This window comes from Elgaria multicarinata, chromosome 22 (genome assembly GCF_023053635.1).
Source record: "Elgaria multicarinata webbii isolate HBS135686 ecotype San Diego chromosome 22, rElgMul1.1.pri, whole genome shotgun sequence".
NCBI lineage: Eukaryota > Metazoa > Chordata > Lepidosauria > Squamata > Anguidae > Elgaria > Elgaria multicarinata.
Genome location: NC_086192.1, coordinates 15,818,011 through 15,844,063, shown reverse-complemented (window position 1 = coordinate 15,844,063; position 26,053 = coordinate 15,818,011). Strand labels below are relative to the sequence as shown.

Below are 26,053 nucleotides of genomic sequence, written 5' to 3'. Positions count from 1 at the left end.
TCTAAAAACATACTAAAATATCCTAAAATTCTACTGTTTAGGCCTGCCGGAAGAGATCAGTCTTGTCAGCCTTCTTGAATGCTAAAAGACTGTCAAGCTGACGAGTCTCCTCCGGCAGGCCGTTCCACAGTCTGGGAACAGCAGAAGAGAAGGTCCTCTGGGTAACAGCTGGGATCTAGGATCTGAAATTTCTACCTTAATACCTTAAACTGGGGGTTGTCCGAGGTTGAGCTGAAGGTACGTGGAGAGCCTAAAAGGTAACGGGGGCAAAGATTCCCAGCGTAGAAGGAAACAGACTAAGGGTACAATCCTATGCATGTTCAGAAAGAAAAAGGTCCTACAATCCTTTGCATGTTTAGAAAATAAAAGGTCCTACAATCCTATGCATGTACAGAAAGAAAAAGGTCCTACAATCCTATGCATGTTTAGTCAGAAAACAAAGGCCTACAACTCCTAGCATTCTCCAGCCAGCATAGCATATAGGACGTTTTCTGTTTAAACACGTATAGGATTACACCCTTATAAAATTATCCACAGTAGAGACTGTGTAGAGAGACGCTTTTCTCCCTCTTCATACAACTTTATTTATTTCTTTAACGTGTGTGTGTGTGTGTGTGTGTGTGTGTGTGTGTGTGTGTGTGTGTGTTTACTGGACTCTTTAGCTGAAAGAGCTCCCAGAGAGGCTTACAAAGATCAATAATTAGGCAACCCCTGCCCCCTCAGACTTACAGTCTAAAAAAAGACACGGCAGAAAGAAAACAGATTGGGGAGGAGGAGTGAAAAGTCAAATTCAGGCGCTAGTTGAGGAGTGGGCAACATGCAGGCCTCCAGATGTTTTGGGAATTGCAGACCAAAACATCTGAAGGGCCTCAAGGTGCCGAGCCCTGAACTAGTTCTTAAAGTTACAGGAAGTCCTTGTAACGGAATTGGAGACAATTCAAGGAGAGGGGAGCCAAAAGGAGCCGGTGTCTCAGCCAAGCTGCAGCCCGATGCAGCATCTGTTGTCAGATGACAATATATTCATTCGTTTATTCATTTGGAGCATTTCTACCCTGCGTATGAACTGATGTTCTCAAGACAGCTTACAAAGACATGTTTCCAGTACAACAAAATAAGACAGAGTGTTTAGGGAAGAGCAGATGTGCATTCCCCGGTACCCAGCCCAAACGACAGATGTCCCAGCCAGTACTCGCTTCTGAATTTCTGGCGGATGTCAGAGTACATGGCAACAGCAGCCACCAGACGCCAGCCCCTGGCAAGGTGGGGCTTCCTCACCTAAGCTGTTGCCACTGCTGTGGCTCTGACAATTTTAGCTCCCAGCAGCAGGTGCAAGAGACACAGAGCAGTAAAGGTGTGGCCAGTGCCTTTCCCACCCCTCAGATGTTCCGACTGATCCTAGAACGTAGGAAGGCTTCCCAACCTGGGGAACTCCCAAGATCCCCCAGCGTCATTTCACACCTTTATACCTGGTCGCCCTTCCAAGAAGCTCAGAGTAGTGGAAATGAGGTTATCCTTTCTTTCTTTTTAATCTCACAACAACCCTGCAGGTTGGCTGACAGAGGTGGGCCAGTCCAGGCCCTGCAATGGCACCCAAATATGGAACGGAACTGCCTAATTTGGAAAGTGGGACATTTGAGCTGAGGGGATGGAAGTTCTTTATGAGTGATATTAGGTCTGGGGTGGCCCATTCATTCATTCATTCAAGTCTCTCGCATTCATCAAGTGATGAACATGGCACATGAATGTATCAGCCTCAGACTGGGCTGTGTGAAGGCTCCACATTTTGCAGTACACAGAGGGAACTGTGGGTTAAAGCCCATCACCTGCCGTGGATAATTGTCATAATAATGAGGGCAAGGAATGGAGAAGGCACATGTTTTATTCAGTGTGGTCAAATGGTGACCCCGGTGAGGGTTCATGTTCCACGCAGACACCGACATGTGTACTTCTCTTTGACGTAGACCCTAACCATTGGCCATGCTGGCTAAGGCTCCTGGGAGGGCACCAGGTTGGAGAATGGCTGACATTGAAAGCAGTTAAGAGTGCCACGTCAGGCTCTTCAGAGGCCGGTCAAGAGGAACCAGGACATTTCTTGTTTGGCGTTGGCAGAAGTTGTAAAAGGAGAGCAGTGAGTTGTACACCCGCCGAAGGGTCGCACCCCAGACCCTTTCTGCAATGGATCCTGAGATGCTTCTTTCAGATCAGGCCTCTTCGCCGCACGCCCCCCCTCCCCGCGGGAGACAGCTGCTATATGTTTCAGGGAACGTCCATTGGGTTAATCTGTAGCCAGAAAACATGGCGGCCTCTTTGGCCCAGTCTTTGGCCAAGTAAGAAGACTTGGCTCAGTGCCTCCAGGTTCACCTCTGAGACACAACAGAGCTGAAGACGGGCCCGTGGGGCCCGTGCAGGCAGACAGAAGTCCCGGGCTTCCAAGGCAGAGGAGGTGATTGACAGCATGCGGGCGGCGTAGGCAGCTTCAGAAGGGAATCCAACAGAGACACGGGCGGGAGGGATTTCTCCGCAAGGCCATTGTGGAACTCCCATGTTCAGGGACAGCGCACCTCAAAATATCAAGTGCTGGAGCAAACAAAAGGGGAATTAGGTGTGTGCCCGTCTCATCCCGCTCGTGGGCTGCCAGGAAGCAGCTGGTTGGCCGTGGTGGGACACAGGGAGACGGACGTTTGCTTGGATCTGGAAGGACTGTTCCGGCGCTCTTGGGTCCCTTGTGCCTGGGCACCTCTCACGGTGAAGACCGCAGCTCCCTCCCCGGGCTCCTCTTGGGTGTGTGCTCTGCCGAGCCCTCCTTCCTTCCTCCCATCAGGGCTTTGAGGAGAGACATTCCAATCTACGCTTTGCCTATAAAACGATTCCTTTTGTCGGTGGGAAATTTTTGCAGGGTGTGATCACCAAGGCAAAATAAAGAGCTCCTTTGAAGTGCAGGCGAGTTGCTTCGTAGGCCCCTGGGGGTGAGAACAGGATTCCTCCCTCTCAGAGCAGGGCAGGCCTGCCTGAACAGGCTGAGGAGCTGGAGGAGCCAGCGCGTGGCCCACAGCCACGGCGACGCAGCGTGCAGGAGGCGGAGGAGGCAGCCCGTCAGCAGCCGGCTCCCAGGGGCTTTGGCAAGAGCGTCGTGGCGCTGCGCAGTGCACCTGCCCGGGGCTTCAAGCGGTGCGCGTCCACAGAGACGCCTCCTTTCTTACCCACCTGAGCCAGGGTCTTCCTGCGCCAGCCGCCACGCATCCTTTGCTGCGTGTTGTAAGTGCGTCATTGAAATAAGCCCTCAGAGCCAGCGACGACAAGAGGGTCATGATCTGGTCGCTACGATGCCCGGTGGCGTGGCACGCAATCCGGAACGCTCCTAACAACATTGCCAAGGACCCCGTGGTCAGATCCTGCCACGCATCCTCTGTGAGATTAATCGAAGGGGTCCTGGTCACAACTTCTCGTCTGCGGACGGGACACCTCACAAAATAGGCACACGCCTTGATCCTGACAGCAACGTCGGGCGCTCCTTAGTGTTCGTGACTAGGTAGGACTTTGTCCTGATTCAGAGTGGGTCTTCTTAAGTTCTTCTGATGGCAACTCTGGTGCACTTGTACAGACAGGAGCACGTTCAAACAAACCTGGCCTTCAAAATTTCTGCAAAATAGGCAGAACTGGACAGATCAGGCGGTGCGATTAGTCAGGGTGTCTTTAGGCGACCTGAACCAGGGCTTAATTTGGCTGGCACAGACGGTTTCCTGTCTGAGAGGTCACCTTCTGGAACAGGCAACATCAAAAAGAAAAAGAGGAGCCAAAGAGCCTCTGAGAAGACGCAGATGGCTTTCCCTTCGCCTGCCAGCAGCCCTATGGTGGAACTCTGCGGAGTGATTCAGAATGTATTGTGATGCCTTCAAGGCTTACCTCTTGCCCTGAAAACTGTCCCACATGTACAGACGTTTGTTGTGGCTATTTGGTGTTGAGGGAAAGGCATTCTGCACATGCTCAAAGACTCTCTCTCTCTCTCTCTCTCTCTCTCTCTCTCTCTCTCTCTCTTATTTACTTTGTACCTTCTGGGTGTCAGCCAGGTAGCTTTAAGGAAGCATCTATTCTCCCAGGTGTAGCTTTGTCCTTCAGGGAGATCCTACCCACCAGCCTTTCCGGGCTGCAGGGAGGATTCCTGGGACAACAGACAAAGTGGTGTCAGTGCCAGAGGCACGCAGACACACGCATCCATTGCCTTTTTATCCTCTCGCCCTTCCTCAAGGGAGCTCCGAGGGGTGTCCCCCAACAACCCCACAAGGGAAGCGGGTTGCTCAATGTCCCCTAGTAAACGCATAGCTGAGTGGAGATTCGAACTCAAGCCTCCCTGGTCCTAGCCTCACTTTTTCTAACTCTGCCTTCTCCAAACACCTGCCTTCCAGGCTTTCCTCCACAGCCATGCTGGATGGGGATTATGGGAGCTACTGTCCAACAGATCTGGAAGGTACAGGAGGCTGCGTTAACCCAGAAGGGGCCCAGTGTCCCTCAAAAGCTTGGAGGCAGCCCTGGAAGGAGGGCTCGGCCTGAGGAATGGAGCCAGGATCTGGACCCGGGTCCCGGAGCTCCTAGCGTGACGCGTGCACCAACGGCCACCGTTTTAACCTTTGGGTAACCAGGACCCTCCTTAGGCTTGGCCACAAGCCACCAGGACTTGCCCAGCCGGCCAAGTCAGACTCCCTTCCAGGGCCGAGGCTGGGACTCCCGGCTTGGGGCCTGGGGAGCGAGAGTGCCAACCGCTGGGGCCCCGCCCTCGGTGTCGGCATCTCTCAAAGGTGTGTTGGAAGGACTCCAGGCAAGCATCGAAGGGTTGTTTAATGAAATCTGATGGGGCGGGTAAGAATTCGGGCAGGCGGCCAAGACACACACTGCCTGTAATCGTTAACTCAGTCTGTAAACAGTTCAAATGGGATTGCGGAGACCATCAGCTATGGCTTCAGCAGCCTGGGTCCTTTCATTCCAGGGGTGGTTCTCCTTTTCTCATCTTTCCGCTCCTTGGGCAGCCCCTGTCCGCTGCTCCCGCCAGCTGCCGCGGTGGGAGCCCGAGGCCTGCAGAGAAGGCGCGCGGCGGTGCACAGGCGGGCCCGGCTCAACCGGGCCCAGACAAAGGAGCCAGCCCGGCGGGGCTCAAAAGCTGACCTTCAAACCTGCCGTGCCGGAACGAGGAACTGCTTCAAGAGGTCCTCTTTTGTTCTGCACCTGGCTGGAGTCCAGGGAGGCGGGTGAAAGTGGCTGGTGGTGTGTGTGTGTGTGTGTGTGTGTGTGTGTGTGTGTGTGTGTGTGTGTGTGTACGTACGTACGTACATGGAGGAGGGAGAGGGTCACCTGTCTCTGCCTTCCACGTGGGCCTGGCTGGGCACCTGGCTGGGCTCCGGCCCCTGTTCGCAGGGCCCTGTTGTAGCAAGCATCAAACACAAGCGCCCTCCATGCACGTGGCGCTACCTGGAACGCAGCTCTCCCAAGCTGCCCGACCGGGTCAAACAAAGCGGTCTTCCCCCAAAGCCAAGGGGACGCCGGTTCTTTTACTTGCTAGACAAGCGTCCGTCGATGCGTGCGCGCCTTTGGAGACAGCGGTGCTGTCGGGCAGGACTCGTGGGCAGCAGCCCGGGCCCTGCTAGGCAGGATGAGCGGGACGGCTGGCCTGAACCACAGCAGGGCGGCCTTACCCCCATTTCAAAGTGAGTGAGCTAGTCCAGGTGAGCAGCCAAACTAGGGCGCGTTCCCGGAGAAAAGGGGGAGAGGGACCACGGAGTCCAGAGTTGAAAGCAGCCAAATTGCACCACCAATGAGATCTCAGGCATGGCCCAGCTCTTCAGTCGGGGGGTGGGTGGGTTTGAACCTAGTGGAATGACAACGCTGGAAACCCGGCCTAGAATTGTATGTGTGCATCCATATCTGTGGTTACGATTATGATCAAAACATCCATTATCCTGCTGTCTGGAGTAGAGGGGCCATATATGTTGCAAAGCGGACCCACAGACACACACCACAAGACTTGCTGTTGGCCCTTCCGCAGAGGAGCTGTTCTATAGAAGACCTTATCCAGCACTGAGGAGGGGGGAGAGATCCTATCAGTCTTGCAGCAGAGATATCCCTTCATCCTTTGCCAAGGGCTGGCGGCAGGTGTGAGCTCACCTTTGGTCTAACAGACAGCCCGGCCCGCCGCAGCAGGTGGAGCACAGGTGGCCATACTTTGCAGGTGTCGGTCACAAACGTTTCCCTTGACCGGCGGACCCCACACGTGGCTCTGGGCCGATTGACTGGGGGGGGGGGAGAGCTTTCCCCACATCCCGTGCCTTAAATCGATGGCTGTTTTGGGTTTTGTTTCCCTCCATCATCCGAAAGGGCTACAAACGATGTTTTTCTCGAGGATATCAAAGTGATGGATAGAACTGATTGATGGACGGTCAGAAGAATTGCCGTATTAATCCCATCCATGAGGCTCAGCTAACATAAATACGGAACGTTTTACACACGCACACACCAAAAGAGAGGGAGCAATTTCTAATTATTACAGCTGTGCTCCTTTGTCCACCACACACAAATAACCAGCACTCTTTGGCAGTTAGCAGGTTTGAGGGGTGGGGGTGGGGGGTGGGGCGTCCCTCCAGCTAGGTTTGGTGGTCCAGGAACAAACAATCGTTCTTCCTCCCTTTGATAGCCACTGAGGGGCACTTAGGACTAACTTCCCGGAAGTGCCATGCCAGATCAAACCCATCTCCATGCGAGTGAGGGTGACGGCGTTTTGCCCATCCACTTCCGTGCAGCAGACTTGCAAATGTTTGCCATGATATGGACCCCTTCTAGGGGATAGGAAGGACGTTCTTGTGAACTGGAAGGAAGGTCACTTCTCTTTCTCTCCCCGGCTTCTGATGTCCATGAAGCGGGGCGGACGCCAGGGCCCTCTGAAGGCAAAGAAACACCCGCCTGTAGGTTTGGGGTGGGTTTCGTTTGTTTTGCTTTCAGAACTGGAACATTTAGAAATGCTCTCCTTCCCCTCACTGCAAATGTCCCACCGACAGGAGACCGGGGCTCCCTCTGGGCCTCGGCTGTTTTGCTTTCACAGTAGGATTTCCAGCTAATTTGCTCTTCGCAAGGAAGAGCTGAGCTTGCTAGATCGAAGCCGAGGCTTTGCCAAAGAGCTCCTCCTGTGCTAGGGACGGAACTTAGCCCTCGCAAGCGGCTAGATCACACAAGACCCTGTCCAGCGAACTCTGCCAAACTAGCTCACTTGGGCCCCAGAGCAACTTGGGCCCACAGCAGAAGGGAGGAAGAAAGGTCTGATACGCTCCTTGGAGATCATGGGTGGGCAACTCATGGCCCTCCAAAGGAGAGGAATGATGGGAATTGTAGCGCAAAATACATAGCCGGTCGTAAGCGGCCCACGCCTGTGATAGAGACACCCCATTCAATTTTGTACTAGTGGCAGAAGGTTGTAAGAATCTAGAACCAGACGGACCTTTAGGGTGATCTAGCAAGACCTTCTGACATTATTATTTTTTATCAAACCCATGTCCCAAAAGATGAGTGTTAGATGCAGACTTGCCTGCACAAGCAACAGGCATTTACCTGAAACTGACCAAGCTCTGGGGGAAGCCCTGCACATTGAATATTTCACTGCAGGTGAAGCCTTGCAGCGCTGCCCACCTTCCTAGTCAGCGGCGATGCAGATTTCTCTCGCAGGCGTCTCAGCAGCCACTCTCCTTCCTTTCTCTCCGCAGTTCCACCCCCTGTCTCTGTGTAACACCAGCGAGGATGAGCACACGGTCCCAGGATTTGTCTCCATCGTCAAACTGGAACGGCCAGAGCGGGATCTCCACCCGTGCCTGTCGTTGGCCAACAAGGTACGTGGCAATCAGGGCCTGTCTGCCGAGCGCTTTCCCTTCCTTTTTGGAAAGCGTCCTTGGCCAGGTTCTCAAGCCATTGTATTGGCAATTAAGGCTTCTGAGGATGTGTTCACACCCAAAGTGGGCAGGGCTCAAGCCATTCATTCACACACACACCAGTATTGGAAACGGCTGAGGAAAAGGGTGTACCCCTGTAACCACGTTCTTCAGCTGCTTCCCAGTGAGCAATAGCGGTGCTCAGCTCAGCAGAACCTGGCCTTGCTCTGCTCCCACAAGGAAGGGCAGGGGGCACGCCTCAGCGGGCCGGACAGGGAGGCGTTTGGGCCATTTGGCCCACGGGCTGCGGGTTCTGCACCGCTGCTGTATTTCCTCCAAATACAAACTCCTCCAGTGATGGAGCTGGGACCAAAATCCTGGCTTGGTGCTCCGCTGCTGGGCTTGTGGAGGGAGGCAGCGGGGGTGGGAGGGGGGGCGTGATTTTTATCCCCACGGCGGGACTCGCTTCTTCATGACGCACTGGGGATGTTGGCTCTCTTGGACAAGGCGGGCGTCCCGCTGGCAGGTCTGTTCATGAAGACGCACCCCGAGGCTGGGTTGATCCCCATCACTGTTTGCAAAGTTCAAAGTTTGCAGCTGCAAAAAGCGAGCGTACAACATTCTGAAAGGACGGGGCGGTGGGTGGGAAACGGGGTTTGCCTCCTCCTCCGCCTCCTGCGAAGACCCGGGAGCTGAGCTGGCTAGATCAAAGGGAACCGCTCACTAGCCTGCAAGGTCTTGCCAGTCAGTCCCCTCCTGAGGCATAGCAGAGTCCAACTGGACATTTGCATCCATGTGAAAGAACTTCTTCAAACCTAACGCTCCGGAAGGGACCGGCAGCACGATTTGCACCCTCCTCCTTGTTGCTTGAAAAACGGGTCTCGTGTTGCCTTGAGCCAGCATCCCCGCCCTCAGAAATGCACGAGCCGTGACCATTCCGGACATGACCTCAGATCAAAGGTCACGCCGGCAGAATAGGCAGCAGATGTGCAAAAAGATGTGCATTCTTTTGGGGACCTGGATAGATGGCCACTTCTATTCTATTTGAGAAGAATTTATTAATTTATTTATTCATCGCATTTCTATGCTACCCAATAGTTCAAGGGTGTGTGCATGTGTGAGACCCTCTATCTCTGAAACGGCCAAATCCCATTTCAGAGAAGCATTTGGACGGAGGGGGGCGGGATTACAGGGGTGAGCAAGGCCAAAGGCAAAAGGAGACAGGGCCCAAAGATACCAGAGTATTTTAGCTGCAAGTTCTTACTGCAGGTAACTCAACACTAGAAGAGATGTTATAGATCACAAGCTGAATAGGAGCCAACAGTGCGATATGGCTGCAAGAAAGGCAAATGCTATTTTGGGCTGCATTAATAGAAGTATAGCTTCCAAGTCGCGTGAGGTCCTGGTTCCTCTCTATTCGGCCCTGGTTAGGCCTCATCTGGAGTATTGCATCCAGTTCTGCGCTCCACAATTCAAGAAGGACGCAGATAGCTGGAGCGTGTTCAGAGGAGGGCAACCAGGATGATCAGGGGTCTGGAAACAAAGCCCTATGAAGAGAGACTGAAAGAACTGGGCATGTTTAGCCTGGAGAAGAGAAGATTGAGGGGAGACATGAGAGCACTCTTCCAATACTTGAAAGGTTGTCACACAGAGGAGGGCCAGGATCTCTTCTCGATCCTCCCAGAGTGCAGGACACGGAATAACGGGCTGAAGTTACAGGAAGCCAGATTCCAGCTGGACATCAGGAAAAAACTTCCTGTTTGAGCAGTATGACAATGGAACCCACGACCTAGGGAGGTTGTGGGCTCTCCCACACTAGAGGCCTTCAAGAGGCAGCTGGACAGCCCTCTGTCAGGGATGCTTTAGGGTGGATTCCTGCATTGATGGCCTTATAGGCCCCTTCCAACTCTCCTATTCTATGATTCCATGAAGATTTTAGAATGGGAAAAATTGGCACAAAAGCCAGGAAATCGCCCAATGATTGGGGCAGGGGCTTCCTGGAGGGCTGGATTTGACCCACAGGCCTTAGGAGCCGCACCCCTGATTGAGGGCCAATGACTATATCCCTCTCCTGCTTGGGGACTTACATCTGTGTATTTAAAATCCCAGACCAAAGCAGTGAGGCTTTCAGGGAAGTCTCCCTTCGTCCCCACCCCACCCCGGGGACATGTGGGACGCACGGCCAGGGTCCCAGCTCGAGGGCCGCTTGGCGACAAACCCGGGGCCTTCTCGTTTCCCCCACCGTGGCTGGTGGCTCTTCTCCTCGGAGGGCAACCCCAGAGCCCGAGATCAGCGGCGCCTTTGATCCCACAGCTGGGAAACTCTGCCGCTGACCTCTGACCCCGCCGCTCGAGGCAGGCCTGGTAATTGCGCAGCCGGGCTGCCGGAGCGGTGCTGGCGGATACCTGCTCGCACACGCTCCCCAAGGACGCCCAGATCAAAGGCAGCGCGGGCAGGCAGGAGCGCAGGACCTGCACTTTGCTCATCCGACTTCCTTCCTTCCCAAAGAGGCAGGGAGTTAACCGCTTCCCTGCCAGAAGCATCTCCCTGGCCAGAGGTGGGCGAGGAACTGCAAAAGCAGGCATCCCTGACCTGGTGCCCTCCAGGGGGCTTGGACTGCAACTCCCATTACCCCCGCCTCTTTTCGATTGGGGCGTTCCTCTTCCTCCCAACAGCCGAAGCTCTTACGGAAATGAAAACCCTAAAATACAACATGAATAAACATAATATGTGTGGTGTAGTGGCTAAGATGTCAGACTGGGAGTCTGGAGATCCGGGTTCTAGTCCCCATTCGGCCATGGAAACCCACTGGGTGACTTTGGGCCAGTCACAGACTCTCAGCCCAACCCACCTTACAGGGTTGTTGTTGTGAGGCTTAAAATGGAAGGGGGATTATGTACTCCATTTTGGGTTCCTTGGAGGAAAAAAGGCGGGATATAAATGAAATGAATAAATAAATGCGCTGTGACCAGGGGAGCTGGGTCCCTGCTCAGCCTGCCGCCCCGTGGCTCATGATGGCCAATGCCAAAGCAGCCGGCCCCTTTAGTTTGTGGTCCTTTAAACTGGACCAGACAGGGCTTCAAAGAGAGGACTGTCCTCTCTAAAGTAGGGCACCCTTGGCTCCGACAAACACAACAATCCCCAGGGTCCCCCCTCCCCACAGCCATCCAGTATTCTGTGCCTACTGAGCATGCTCAGTCTGCATTGGGCTGTTTTCGGTGGTCTTTCACACGCACACAGGTTTCTTTTCCCCTTAAAGACTTCTTTTCTACTTCTGCAAACTTTTGGTTCCCCTCAGTCCTGCTGTTTTGGCTACCTAAAGGATCCACACGCAGAGATCTGAGTTCGCTGTGAATATAGATGGCCCCGTGTGCCTGGAGCAGGTGAAGAGGCCGTTCACACGACCTGGAGTCTGGAGGCTGCCTGGAAGCAAACGTCCCAGGCCCCATAATCGCCAGATGCCAGGTAGTTCCTTACGTGGGGATCTACACAACTGCATTTAAAGCGCTTTAAAGCACTTTGAAAACGTTTAGAAAACTGTACATGCAGTGTGTCCTGGGCCCCAACAGTTGTCAAAACTGTTGTAAAGCGCTTTAAAGCGCTTTAAAGCAGTAGTGTAGATCCCCCTGGGCATGTGTAGAGAGCGCACGGACCACGCGCAAAGCATGCCCGCCTCCTGTCTGCCTCTGAGCGCATGCAGAGCGCCCCGCTCGCGGGACGTGGCTCGGCTCCAGCGGCTGCTCATGCCTCGGTCTGAGCGGGGAGCGCCGGAGCCGAGCGCCTCTGAGCGCGTGCAGAGCGCCTTGGCGAGCTCCGGAGAGCAGGCGCCGGGCCCTTCTGCTCGGCCTCGCCCGCGCGCTCCTGGGCTGCCTGCCCACGCCAAACCGCCGCGGCTCCCCAGCGCTGGCGAGAGCGCGCGCCGCCCCCCTCGCCCAGCTCCGCGGGCCGCCCCAGGCTGCGGCGAGGCCGGGCTGCGGTTGCCGCGGCGGCCCTTTGAAGGCGCGCCAGCCGCGGCTCCGGGGCCTGGTGCTGGCCGGGCTCCAGTGCCAATGGGAGGCGGGGGAGGCAGGCAGGCAGGCAGGCAGGTAGGTGAGCCAGCGGGGCGGGGACGGCGGGCGGGCGGGCAGGCAGGCAGGCAGAGCCAGCCCAGAGCGGGGCTGCGCCGCCGTGCGCCTCTCGGGTGCCACTGCGCCAGCCGAGCCGGGGAAGGCGCACACAGGCCGGCTTTGTTCCCCCGGGCAGGGCAGGGCAGGGCAGGGCAGGGCAGGGGCGGGGCGGGGGCGGGCCGGAGCCAAAGGGAGGGGAAGGGGGCTGCCTGCCTGCCGGGCTGCCTGCCTGCTGCCCAGGAGAAAGCCCCGTCCGGAAGGGCGAGCCTCCGTGGCTCTGGCCGGGCGCTTCTTGCCAACCGAGGCTTTGCGAAAGCCGTGGCGCAGCGGGGTGATGCGTGTGCGCGCCCTCCCTCCCACGTCGGTGTGAATGCCTGGGTCCGTGGGTGTGCTGTTGCGTGGGAGAGCAGAGGGCCAGTGCGTGTGTCAGAGAGGGAGCAAGTGCGATGGATTTGGGGCTCTCTCTGGGTCTGGTTTGTCTGTGGTTTCCTGTGAGGGTGCAGTTGTATGCGAGAGAGTGGGTGAGTGAATGGGGCCTGGGGCGGATGCCAGCCGCGGGGTGCCCCCGCCCCACCTTGGAGCAGAGGCCTGTCCACTGCCAGCCTGCAGCCCCAGGGCCAAGAAAATCTCCCTGCCACCATTGCATGAGCGGGCAATGGTCCAGTGAGAACGGGGCTGCTCTCACCCACCCACCCCGGCGCCATCAGCTTAGAGCGTCGCCCAAGCGAGGATGGGTTGGGGGACGCGCCAAGGGCACAGTGCCGGCCTCGCGCAGCTCCAGAACCTCCCAGTGGGGCTGATGGAGCAGAAAGTCCAGAAGGATTTGTGCCCTGTGTGGATCAGCGGCACCCCTGGCACCGAAATGCCTCGGAGTGGCTTGGCTTGAGATCCAGGGACCCCGAGAATCCTGGACTTCCCCAGAATTCAGAGTCATGAATCCTCCATGCTTGGAGGCGCGGTCTCACGCCTCTCCGGCTCCGTACCTGAGGTTAAGGAGAGAGGGGGTAATTAAACCACACGGGCTTAACTCTCTCTCTCCCATGGAAACGAACGGGGCCTAGAAACGCTTAATGCTTCTACTGGGGACATTACTGTTTGGATCTTGTGGGGTTCCTGTTGTTTACCTCAAGTGGCCCTTTTGAATGTTTTAAATCCGGAAGCATTGTTGTCGTTTTTAAATATATAATGTGTATACCTGGACAATATGGGGCTCAAGCCAGCTAACAATAAACTCCAGATTAAAAACGCAAACACAAACCAAACGTAACCTAAAAGCAAATCCGTGAAAAGCGCAAGAATCAAAGACAGAAGCTGCACGCTCCAGCAACAGGCTGGCTTACACGCTAAGGGCCTGCTTGGATAAGGAAGTCTTTGCCTGACGTTGGAGGGCCGGCAAAGCCTTTCTTAGCAGGGAGCAGCCACCGAGAAGGCCCCCCTCTCGTGTCCTCACCAAAGGTGCCTCCGACGGCCGCAATACAGAGAGAAGGACCTCCTCCAGAGATCTCAAAACCCAGGCAGGCTCGTCTGGGTGAAGACAGTCTTTCATTGTTTCATTGCAATTTCTTCCTTTTGAATGTGATTTTGTTAAGCAACTCTAAGCCTTTTACTTGCTCTATTATTATTTTTTTTAAAAAATAGCGTTCTGTCAATGTATAACTAACTAAATAAACCCGTTAGAAGGGAAGAACAAAAGAACTTGCTTGTTGGATCCGAGCGGCGAAGAGGGTTCGCCTTGCCCAATATCCGGCTTCGTAGCAGAGCCCTTGAAACCTCAGGAGGACTAGCAGCTTGAGGTGGAGACTAAAAGCCAGAGGGGATGCAGAGGCCCCGAGGCCATGGCTGCTCAAGGCGCCACAGCCGTGCCCGCCTGCACCCTCCTGAAAGCCCCCCCTCCTTTCTTCTCCTTGGGCAGGCCAAGCTGGCGGGGGAGAGAGGTGCCCGAGCTGTCCTCTTTGACATTACGGATGACCAGAGCGCCGCTGACCAGGTAAAGAGGGCTCTTTCTTGGGCCGTGGGCACGGGGGAGTGGCTGCGCCGTTATTTGGGCCGGTTTGCTTAAAAGACGGGCTGGCATTTCCTTCTCCCATTGTGTTTCTGTGCTTCGGAACATTTATTCGCTTGCCAGGAAAGATGCTGCGGGAATGTGGATGGGGATTTATTTATTTATTTATTTACAGCATTTTTACCCCTGCTCTCAGAGCAGCTTACAAAGATAAATGGTAAGACGGTCCCTGTGTCAGGGATGCTTTGAGGTGGATTCCTACATTGAGCAGGATGGCCTTAAAGGCCCCTTCCAACTCTAGTATTCTATGATTCTATGAAAAGACGCGGCACGAAAGGAAAAGACATGGGGAGGGAGAAGGAGGAGGAAAAAGCAAATACATCTCTGGCCAATATATTGAGCCAGGCTGGTCTTTCCCTTGCCATGGTGTACTTCCAGGGAGGCAGAGGGTGCAGCCATAAAGAAACGTGGCAGCTGAAAAGTTTGTGGGCAGGTACCACCCCCAGCCTCTCATCTGAGCTGTCTTGCCCCAAATTGCCCCCTCCCTCCCATCACCAAATCCAGCACTGCTCCTCAGTCGGTGTTTCCAGAGAGTAGCTGCCCAAGTGGCTGCTCACCTCAGCCTGTCCGTCTTTCTTGGCCCTTTGCTTCCAGGTCTCTTAGCCGTGATGTGAAGCGTGTTGGTTGTTAGGCATGCAAATAGGTATGAGAAGAGGGAAACTACGTTTCATAAGGCAGGGGTTGGGGACCCATTTCAGCTCAAATTCCGAGTTCAATTTCAAAATCACTCTCATGAGCTGCATTCCACGGATGGGTGGGTGGGGGCTGAAGGCAAAAAAAAGTTGGGGGGGGGAATGCCGGCTTATGGTGCCAGTCTCAAAGCCTTAGATGGGGGCGACGGGGACTGTGCAAAAGCCAAGAAAACACCTAAGAATTGGTGATTAGGAGGCGGGGGGGGGCATCTGGATTGGGACCCTATGCAGGCTGGATACCAGAGATGCTTCACCCCTGCTGATGAATATGTAACCAATCGCTCCCTGAAGCAGTCGTGCTACGATACAAGGCCGTTCCTAGTGGGAAAGAGCATTTCTCCGCAGCGAGAGCTTGCTTGTTATCCAAGCACAGCCTTATGAACCTCCCCTCGTGCCCGGCTTCCCAGCGATCTCTCTTCCACCTCCCATCAGCAGTGCCGTTCAGGAAAAGGCGGCAGTGGGCAGGTCTTCAGGAGCGGAGGATGTCCTTTTATAAGACGCGCCTGGCCCCAAAGCTTCCCCCACCTCCTAAGGCAGGAAAAATATAATAATAATAATAATAATAATAATAATAATAATAATAATAATAATAATGATGAATTAAACCACTGACGGTTTGCTGCCCTTTCATGGCAGTGCCCAGATTCTTTCGCCTGGGGCGGGCCGCCTCACTTCACCTAATGGGTAGTAGGCTTGGCGTTGTGCCGTAATGAAACTCTGAGGCATGAAGGGAGCAGGGCCCTTGGAAATGCTCAGTTCCCGGAGCGAAGGCGGCTCCGGGTTCCCTGGGAACCCCTCTGCTCCGTTCCGCGGGGACTGGCTTTGGTTTCCTTTACCGTCCAGGGGCAAAATTGGGATCCACAAAGCGCAAAGCTGCCTGCTTGCCTTCCTTCCCTGCCTCTTGACCGTATGACCCTCAAAGTGGCTTGCAGCCTTGGGTCCGCAACCGCACCAGCTCGCCACCGGCGAGTAAATCTTTTAACCTGGCGAGTGCGTTTTTAATCATGCTTTGGAGTCATTCTTGATGTCTCACGGAGAAATTTGGAAAACTGGGGGACTTCTCGCTGGGGCATTCTGGGAGATGCAGCAGGCTGGGGCATTCTGGGAGATGCAGTCCAACACATCAGGAGTGCCCCAGGTTGAGGAAGGCTGCTCTAGAACATCCCTGGAAGCAACCTGGCAACCAGTGAAGAAGACTCACCAGTGGTGAGATTTTATACCTCCTCTTTACTTCAGTCAACAGCCTGGCTGCTGTATTCTGAATTCGCTGAAGTGTCATCTTCCAATGCAGCCCCCCACAGAATGCAGGCATGGGGGGGCACCTCTTGGCAAAAGCATCCCAAGCGACTCAGTCAATTCAGATCTCCAGAGGGAGGGTTATCGCGTCTGGAATAGGTTGATCTGCATAACAGAATGTTCCAGCTCTTTTTATAATTGTATGACACGGCCCTGCTGTTATCAGTGCTCGTGTGGTCGGGCAGATTGGTTCTAGATGTTGTCTTCAACCCCTGCGTTTTGTGAGGCTGTGTGCCTTTGCCACTGCGGGGCCATCGGGGGCTGAGGATCCAGACAGACAATTTTGACTCGTTTTGATGACTCAAACCCAGAATGAATTGGGTGTTGAACCTCAGGCCTGAGGCACAAAACTCAAAGGATGCCCCCTTTTTGACTAAGCAACAGGAATCCACCAGGGCGCTCTCCTGCACAAACCTTATTGAAAGGAACACCAAAGCATGCACAGAGTTCTTTTCGAACCTCTATCCATCCGAGGGCGTAATTCAATTTTGGAGAAGCTCTCCTTCCAGTGATGGGCGAGGCCAAATACCCAAAATACCAGCCTTTTGTAGCTTCATGCTCTTCTTGCCATACGGGAGACACATTTCAACCTTTTAAAATTGGGGATGGGGGAAGCCACAAAACGATGGGTAATTAAGGGAAAGGGGTGGGGTGAGGGAGTGCAGGATTTGGCCCACGGCGCTGAGGTTCCCTGCCCTTGCTGTAGAGCGCCTTACTCCTGAGGGTGTCTCTCCACAGCTGAGGAAGCCCCGAGGGCTCAGCCAACCCGTCGTTCTAATCTGGGGCCACGACGCCGAGCTCCTGATGGGGGTCGTGAACAATAACCGAGAAGCGCATGTGAAGATCGAGGTGAAGGAGATGCCGGCTTGGGTGAGTCCAAAGCCTCTTGACCTTCCCTCTCCCAGCAGACGTCGCTAACACGGATAGCAGTGCTGACACAGTTAGGGTGCAATCCTGTGCATGTTTAAAACCCCATAAAGCTATGCATGTTGAGACAGAAAACAGTTCTACAATCCTAGGCATGTTCAGACGGGGGGGGGGGGGGATCCTACAATCCTATGCATGTTTAGACAGAAAAAAATTCTACAACCCTGTGCATGTTGTAGGACCCTTTTCTGTCTAAATATGCATTGGTTCATGACCTTATTCCATTGATTCTGCTTCTTTCTACACTAGATATTTTCCCCCTGTTACTTTTTGGGCTTCGACCTTCAGTAACGACCAATTTAAGGGATCCTTGCTTTCACTCCTGGGCCCCACAAGCCTCATCCCTTCATTATACGTTTTGGGGAGGGGGCTATTGTCACCCACCCCCTTCCCCCTAATTTTGCTCTCGGCAAAACTATCTCCCTTTTCTCCGGTGATTCACGCTCCAGAGTATTCCCTGACTCTCTTTAATTCTCTGCCTTGGACACGTTCCTCTTCACGCTGATTTCGTTTCGTGGGTCGTTCTCACGCTAGCCCTGGTCTTTGGAATTGCTGCCCTTGGTTCCTTCACTTTTAACGGGACGAAATCCAGTTGACGCTGTCGCCAGACCGCTGCATTTCAGTGTTCCTTCTGTCGTCTTCCCACCTTCCCTCGTTTTCCCTCTGCTGATGCTCTGTCTGGCATCGCTGTTATAATTCATTCCTCAACTTGTGCTCTCGGTCCGTTTTTTCTCTTGCCTTTCGAGGCCTTTCAGCCCTTGATTCAGCTGCATCTTTAACCTTGTACTTCCGCCTGGTTCTTTTCCTTCTTCAAACCAGCGATTGGGTCACCTATTCTGCAGGGGAAAACCCAACCCCAAATCAGCTATTGATCTCGCCCTGCTGCCTAATTATCGGCCTATTTTCTCCTTCCTTTTTACTGTCAGGTTCTTGCATGTGCTTCCTGCTAGCGCCTTTGTCTGATTCTCATCTAGATCCTTATCAATCCGGCTTTCATCCTTATTGCTCTTCAGCCGCCTTCCCCAACCTAGTGCCCTCCAGACATGCTGAACTACAACTCCCATTCGCTCCACCTGGCTGGAATGAATGGGAGTCATAGTCCAGCACATCAAGAGGGCACCGGGTTGGAGAAGACTGCTCTCCAGAAACTTCTCTGACAGATCTCTTAATGATCTTTTCTTTGTTTAAAAAAAAGAGAAAAAGTTTTCACCCCATTCCTGTTTTGCTCCATCGGTCTTATTTATTTATTTTGTTTATTTATTTATTGTACTTATATACCGCTCCCATAGCCAGGGCTCTCTGGGCGGTTTCCAGAAATTCTAAAATTAAGATAAAAACGAGTATACAAAATTTAAAATTCTAAAACACAGAACATACACACATAAAGCATTAAAAACCGTTAAAAAAAAACTAAACATGTGGGTGATTAAGATGTGCCACCATATGCCTGGGTAAAGAGGAAAGTCTTAACCTGGCGCCGGAAAGATAGCAGCGTTGGTGCCAGGCGAGCCTCGTCAGGGAGATCGTTCCATAGTCTGGGAGCCTTGGGAAGCCCCCTAACCTCTCCTTGCGTCTCTCCCACAGCCAGACTATGATGTTTGGATCCTTCTCACTGTGGTCAGCACCGTCCTGGTCATTGTTTTAATTTTCATCGTTCGCACCCGCTGCCAGCCCAGCAGGAGTCGGGTAAGGAGAACAATTCCGGGTGCTCTGAACCGCTTCCCGAGAGCCGTTCCTACCTTGGATGGTTTAGTGCCGAGCCGTGATTGTAATCCCCATGTGCTCTCCAGATGTTTTGGATGACAGCTTCCATAACCCCCTGGCCTTCAGCCATGGAGGTTGGGGCTGATGGGAGTTGTAGTCCAAAACACTGGAAGTTGCCAGGTTGGGGCAGGCTCCTGCACCCTGTCTGACGTACATCCAGGGTTCCCTGTCCCATGATAGCTGGCAGTTCTTTAGGGGCACGATACCCCTAAAGGAAGGCTTCACTTGCCTTACATCTGCCGTCTCTCTCCCCCCCGCCCCGGCCAGCCAACCCCCCGCAAATGGGCTGACTACCAATTTTGGAGACCAGCTGGGGAAAAAAACAATCTATACATAAAAAACCTGGTAGAGGAAAGCCCACCGGTGGGGGAAGGGTTAAGCGGACCCCCACTCTTGCCCACTGCGTGTGACACCCCCCCCCCCCATTCTGAGAAATGGGGATCAGGAATCCCACATTTCTCTCACAAAGTCCAGTTGCACCCTATGGGGATGATGACACGTGGCAAACCGAGAAACGGAAGCTCCGATGCTGAGTTACAGAAGATTAGATTTTGGTCGAACGTTAGAAGAAACCTCTTTGACGGTGGAATCAGTTACGAGGTGGGCCCCATGGGAATTTTCTGCTCTGAACCGTGGGCTAGACTAGATGGCCTCCAGGACTCCCTCCAACTCTAGGATTCCATATCCTTCGTAAGGAAATGCAGACCAGTTGGCCTTACAGGGTGTGCTTCCTCGGACCTACCTCTGTTTTGGGTGGCTCAACCTCCCCTTCCTTCCCCAGACGAACGTGCAAGAAGAGACCCTACAAGCGATCAGACTGCTGGCCACACGGAGGTATCAGACCCGGCACCGGCCGGCACCCACGGGGGACTCTGTGAGCACTTGCAGCTCCGCTCCCGTCTGTGCGATCTGCCTGGAGGAGTTCAGCGAGGGCCAGGTAAGTGTCGCTTCCCCCGCGCACAGCAGAAAAGGCCGCGGACCGGGCCTGCTGGTCCCTGCTCCTGGGCTCTCTTAAACGAGCCGACTCTTCCACAGCGATGCAGAGCAACGGGTCAAAGAGGAGGCCCGAATCCCTTCCTTTGGGGTCCAACCAGGTGTGGGGGGGAAGCAAATTCGGGGATTAGTTAGAAGTGGTCTTTCTGGCAGGGAACGGTAAAGTTTGACACAAGAGACGCAACACAAAAGGAAAAATGTGGGGAGGGAGGAGGAAAAAAAGCAAAAAAAGCAAAAAGCTGGTCTCCCCCCTTGCCATGTTGTTGTCAGCTGCCTTGGGCATGAATTCAGAAAGGCAGCGTCAAAAATGATCTTAATTCGGTTTCTCCCTTTCCACCCAAAAATGGCACTCAAGGCAGTGTACCCAAACCATTTGAAACAGATTAAAACAAGAAGACACATTAAAGTACCGTCAAAACATAGCAATTGCAGAATAAAAACCCAGCAGACCCAACGACAGGGCTGAGGTCTCCTTAAATAAAGTGATCTTTGCTTGCCGGTGGAAGGACAGCGAATATGATGGATTAATACATAAATGCCGTCGGCACATTCTCCAGGGAGCATGACAGGGTCCGGCCTCCTCTGTTAGCCGATGGAAGACGGGAGACCGGCCTGGACCCATCAGCCAGAGAAGGAGCAGCCGTGGGGAGCTGGCTTCCCCCCACACACACACACACACCAGAAAGGGCACGCGCTGTGTCATAGAATCATGGAATAGCAGAGTTGGAAGGGGCCTCTAAGGCCATCAAGTCCAACCCCTGCTCAATGCAGGAAGCCACCCCAAAAGCATCCCTGACAGGCGGGAACTTGTGCCTGCGTTTGCTTTTCCCCTCCTCCCTTCCCGTCCCGTTTCCTTTCGGGTCGTGTCTTCTAGATTGTAAACCTGGGGGCAGGTTTTTAAGACTGATTTTTGCAAACTGCTCTAAGAGCCGTCTTTCCACCCCCGCTGAAGAGAGGTTGAAATACGCGTGCGTGGCTCCCAAATGTCATCCTGACCATTGAGGCGAAGGGGCCCTTCCGCAGTCCGGCCCAAAACCATTCCGGGGAGATGCGCTGCTCAAAGCGGGAGGCGGTACAGCTGGGATCAGCGGCGCTGCGCTCGCGATCCTCCTGGCCCACCGGCTTTCCTTTCCTTGCAGGAGCTGCGGATCATCACTTGCTTCCACGAGTTCCACCGGCAGTGCGTGGACCCCTGGCTCCAGCAGCACCAAACGTGCCCGCTGTGCATGTTCAACATCATTGGTACGAGTGGGGCGGGGTGTGTGGGGGTGGGCGACTCCTGTGACCTGCAGCTCTGAACGTAAGCAGGGTCTTCCACGCAGGGGCCCCCTCGATTGGGCTCCTCCAGACACTCCCCAGACAAGCGACCGTGCCCCTCGCCGTCTCCCGCCGAAGAGGTCAGCCACCACCAGGGTAGGAGACAGGGGCCGACTGAGAGAGGCCCTGGGCGAGACCTACTGGGCTAGCGTGGTCTGCGAGGCCTCCTGCCTCCTGCCACACTCTCACATGCCTCTACGCCAGCCTCTGTGCGTGGAGACGCTGCAAATCCCTTTGGATGGAAAAGAGAACGAGAGAGAGAGAAAGCAGGGGTGGGGAACGTCAGGCCTGAGGGTCCGGTCCAGTCCATCCAGGCTCCCCGTCTGGCGCTCCGGGGTTCCCTAGCCAGCCACGGACCCTCTTTCCCTGGCCCGTTGGGTCGTTCCCTGACCTTTGCGCATTCCCCCCATTCCGAATGCTCCAACTGCCTCTCCTGAGGCCCCCTTTGCACCCCCTGAAGCTTCTCCCCATTGCAGTTCAGCCCCAAATACAGCTTCTTGGGCGGGGAGAGGCGCTCCCCGTGTCGGGAGGGTCTGATTTCTTGGTGCCGAGAATCGCTGCTCAGAGCTGATCCCTGGTTTTCCTCCTCCAGACCGAGTTCCCTCTGCTTTGCCCCTGCATTCTCGTGAGGATCCGCGTCACCCGGGCCCCGGGCGGAGGCCTCACTTCTTCCGGCAGCACCCGGGGCGGGCCTTGTACCACTTCCCACGGACGCTTCCTCCCAGGCCCTCCAGGAACTGCCCGGCGATACTCCCCCACGGCCACCCTTTCTTCCGCTCCCCAGAGCTCACGCAGCTGGATTTGGGGACGATGCATTACTTGCCCTACAGGCCGATGGGCTTGGAGCCTTGGTGCGGCCACCAGCCGCCTCCTCTCCCCCGTGGCCTGCTGCTTCCCCAGCGGCAGGAGTCACCCGGCAGCGAGCAGCCCCTGCTCTCTCGGTGGCCCTGCCTGCTCCAGCACCAGCCCTCCTGCCGAGGCCTCCGGGCTCCGCTTGCCGCCAGGCCGAGCCGTGGAATCCGCCACGGGAGGCACCACCCTCACAGCAGCGGCTCCGGGGAGAGCTATCTCACGGAGCCCAGCGGGTACCTGCCCGACGGCCCCGGGAGCGACTCCAGTTCGGGTCCTTGCCACGGCTCTTCCAGTGACTCCATGCTAAACTGCACTGACGTCAGCCTCCAGGCCATCCACGGCAGCTGCTCCACTTTCCGTAGCTCCCTGAGCAGCGACTACGACCCCTTTGCCTTCTGCGGCTCGGAGAAGTCGGCCACGGAAAGCAGGGACGATCCGCCTCCGCCGTGGAAGGACCCGGGGCCTCGGTCGGTGGATTCGGCGGGGACGAGCAGAGCCCAGGTGGCCAGTAACCACGTCCATTACCACCACCACCACCACCGGCACCACCACTATGGACGGAGCCCACCGGACTGTCCGAACGGCAGGCTGAGTCAAGAGCCCGGTCAACGCAAGGCCAAACCTCCCAGGGCCAAGGCGGGCCCGCACAGTGCCCAAGTTCAAAAAAGGACAGAGAAGAAGGGGCCGCCGTCGGAGGGCGGCTCTGCCCGCCTGGATGCCTCTCTGGTCGGGCCGTCGACTTGTTTGCCGCAAGGGCCGTGTGAGCCTCCTTTGGCAGAGGCCGACTTGGCCGCCAGCGGAGCCGACGGGCCCTGGATGCCTCAGAAACGCTGTGTGCAAATCCCTCCCGGTTGGAGGAGGTGGAAATGCCCTCTTGGGACTTCTTCCCAGCCCTTTCTCCCCAAAGACCCCGACGCGCCCCCAGACGGGAGGCTCCCCGGCACTTCCGGCCCAGGCTCAGGCAGCTGCTGCTCTCCGGAGACCCAGCCGCTCCTCGCCAGCGTTCCCTCCGCGCCGCCTCCTGCAGCCTCGCCAGAGGTTTCAGAGGGCGCTGCGCTGCACTCCACCCCGGAGCCACAAGAGCGGCGGGAACAGCTCGGGCGACCGGACTGCCAGCCCGCCTCTCCCGGGGAACGTCCGGGGACGGAGGCCGCAGGGACCAACCCAAGCTTTTACCTCAACTGCCAACTGCAGCAACACCTTCAGGGTAAGGCTCGCCCTTTCGAGGGGCAGCGCCCAGCCTCGTTCAGCCCGTTCCGGTGGGAGGCCGAGTCCGAGGCGAAAGGAGCAGGGCGCACGGTGGCTGGAAGCCCTCCAGACGTGGCGGAAACAATGCGGTTAACGGCAGTAGAAACGCAGGAAGCCCCCCGGTGTTCTAATAAATGAGGTGGCCCCGAAGAACAGAGGTCAACCCCCAGCCTGGATATACTGGGCAAAATGTATAAACCCCTGAGAAAATCCTAAAGCCCACATCAGTAATATGGCAACTAGTAGGTGGTTCAGTTCGGGCATGATTTGGGATGGACGGCGCCGTCCAGCAGATGGAAAGGAGTCTTTGAACCTGATATGGTGTATTTGAGACATATTGCTCTTTTGATATTGTTCTTTACTGGGGTTTCGAGACATATTGTTCTTTACTTATTTGTGTCTTCTTCTTCTTCTTCTTCTTCTTCTTCTTCTTCTTCTTCTTCTTCTTCTTCTTCTTCTTCTTCTTCTATGCAATATGAGCTGGGTTGGCTAGATGATCTCTGAGGGCCCTTCGAACCCTGTGATTCTATCTGAAATTCTGCCTCTGCTGTGAACAAACCATGTGGGTTTATAGCCTGCTTCTCCACAAGCGTTTAAGCCCAAAGCAGCTCATACTGTATAAAAAACACACATCTTAAAAGCATAATAACTTTTTTAAAAAGCCCCAAACTGTAAATAGTAGAGTCATAGAATCATAGAATAGCAGAGTTGGAAGGGGCCTACAAGGCCATCGAGTCCAACCCCCTGCTCAATGCAGGAATCCACCCTAAAGCATCCCTGACAGGTGGTTGTCCAGCTGCCTCTTGAAGGCCTCTGGTGTGGGAGAGAAAACGTAGTTAAGCAGTGTAAAAAAAGAAAGAAAAAAGGCCAGGATGGGTCAGAAATAAAACCAACAAGTCTCTGAGTCCTAGGATGTGATGTCAGGTTTACTGGAGGCAGGGTTATAAACCCAGGGTGTCAACACAAAAAAGGCCCTTAATTCTCCATCTGATGGTGGTGGGACCCGGCAAAGGCGTCCTAATACATGAGCTCACATTCCTGGGCGGGAAAGAGTGTTCTTAAGGTTGACAGGCCCAAGATGTTTACGGCGTTAAAGGTTAGCACCAACACTTTGAATTGTGCCCAGAAATGGATCAGAACGCTAGCAAAATAGGTTCCCTTTAACCAGTTCCTACCTGTAAAATGGGAACAATATTGCTGTGAATAATATAGCGCAGCTGTCTCCGACCTGATGCTCTCCAGCTGTGTCAGTCGGCCACTCCCATCATTCTGGCCAGGAATGATGGAAATTGCAGTCCAGCCCGTCTGGAGGGCTACCAATGTGCAATGACGTTCTAGTCCACGTGTTCGTTGCGACTGCAAATCCAATGAAGGTGATATAACCGCAAGGAGACTTCTTAAAAAGCGAGCCATAAAAGAGAGACAGTGCCGCATTTTTCCAACCCGTTGCTCACGTTGCTTTTCTTATTACAGGATTGAAAGAAGATCTCCCAGACGTGTACGAACATTCGGTTTGACAGGAAGCGAACTTAACCGGCTGCGTTGGACGGCCTAAGAGAACGCACTGGGAATGGGCCTTTTCCTTTCACAGCCTCTCCGTGCCTCTTCTGTCAACGGTGCAGCAATTGGTCTTGAAACGCTCCCTGTCCAGACGACCCACACGCCTGCCTTCACAGCGCACTCGCTCAGAGGGCTCCCTGCCTGCCTAGCCCCATCATAGCTCATGTGCCAGATGCCAGATGCCAGCGTCGCTTGCCAATTTTCAGAAGCTGCCATCTTGAAGACGGGTCCATTCTCTGGAATGGAGAATCCTGGTTCCTCCTGTTCCTGACGAAAGAGGGAACAGCAAAATCAGAATTTCCAGGAAGGGGGAAAGAAACGCCTCATCATATCCCAAGGTGTTCTTTCCCTCTTGCTTCTCTACTCTTGGGTAAACGCGGCTGGTTTATATCCCTGTATGCCAAAGAGGAGGAGAAGGGGGCTTTCAAATCCAGAAATGTGCTGTTCCAAATTCAGAGATTCAGGCCCTTTCAACAGCAGATACAACCGATGCATTTTTAGGTCCTGTGGATCAACCAACCTGTGCTGACCTCCCTATATGCTTCTTCTGCCATCCAGGTGGGTGGAGCATCCATCGCTGTGGTCTTGGTTCAAGGTGTTGCTTGTGAGAACCAAATATGCCATCTCCACCCCACCCCCCTCCTTAGCTAAGTCCCTGTTGGGATTCCCCCTGGTCCCGTCTGCATGGGGATGTTGTTTCCATTATCATTTGGCACCAAACCAGAAATATAGGAGAAGCACACACATCCTTCCCCACCCCATCCCACCCCACCCCAAAGAAGGCCCAAGGTAACCCGGGAGGATTCCCGTCCTGGATCATAGTTTTGGGCGTGTGCGATTCTTCTGGCACGACTGGCCCAAATTCTGCTCGTGGGTCTTGTGTATTGCAGGTACCAGATTTTCTCCCTGAGTTTGTCTGACCCTTGATGGGCCGGCGGGGGGAAGGGGGCGTTGGTCACTTTTCCTACAGTACTGGTCAGTAGCTCCCCCGCCCTCAGACCACTTTGAGAACTGAGTGAGGCACAGTGGGTCAGCACCTCAAGGGTTGCCCAGGGATATTCGACCTCTCAGCCTGAGGGCCGAATTCAATTTTGGGAAACCTCTCAGGGTGTGTGTTGTGCCCCAGTGGTTCGCGGGGCCTGAAACAAAAGGGGGACGGAGCCAGAAATCCCCCAGATACCAGCCTATTATAGCTCAAAGCTCGTACTGCCCGCCACTGAGCCTTAGCAGAGGCACTTCAACATTTCAGAATGAGGAGGAATTGCACAAACGCCAGGAAGGGGTGTTTGGGGGAAATGGGGCGGGTCCAAATGGGAACCTCAGAGGGCCGGATTG

General features: G+C 54.7%; 1 protein-coding gene across 1 annotated transcript in view; it reads left to right on the top strand.

Moving 5' to 3' along the window:
- RNF43 (ring finger protein 43) overlaps positions 1-23,296 on the top strand; it is a 36,295-nt gene extending 12,999 nt beyond the window's left edge. The window contains exons 2-8 of the mRNA XM_063146810.1: positions 7,740-7,862; positions 13,920-13,994; positions 16,796-16,927; positions 18,569-18,670; positions 19,530-19,685; positions 20,881-20,983; positions 21,651-23,296. Coding sequence (XP_063002880.1) covers positions 7,740-7,862; positions 13,920-13,994; positions 16,796-16,927; positions 18,569-18,670; positions 19,530-19,685; positions 20,881-20,983; positions 21,651-23,296 — 2,337 coding nt within the window. The remainder of the gene's footprint in view (positions 1-7,739; positions 7,863-13,919; positions 13,995-16,795; positions 16,928-18,568; positions 18,671-19,529; positions 19,686-20,880; positions 20,984-21,650) is intronic.
- Positions 23,297-26,053: the final 2,757 nt, after the last annotated feature.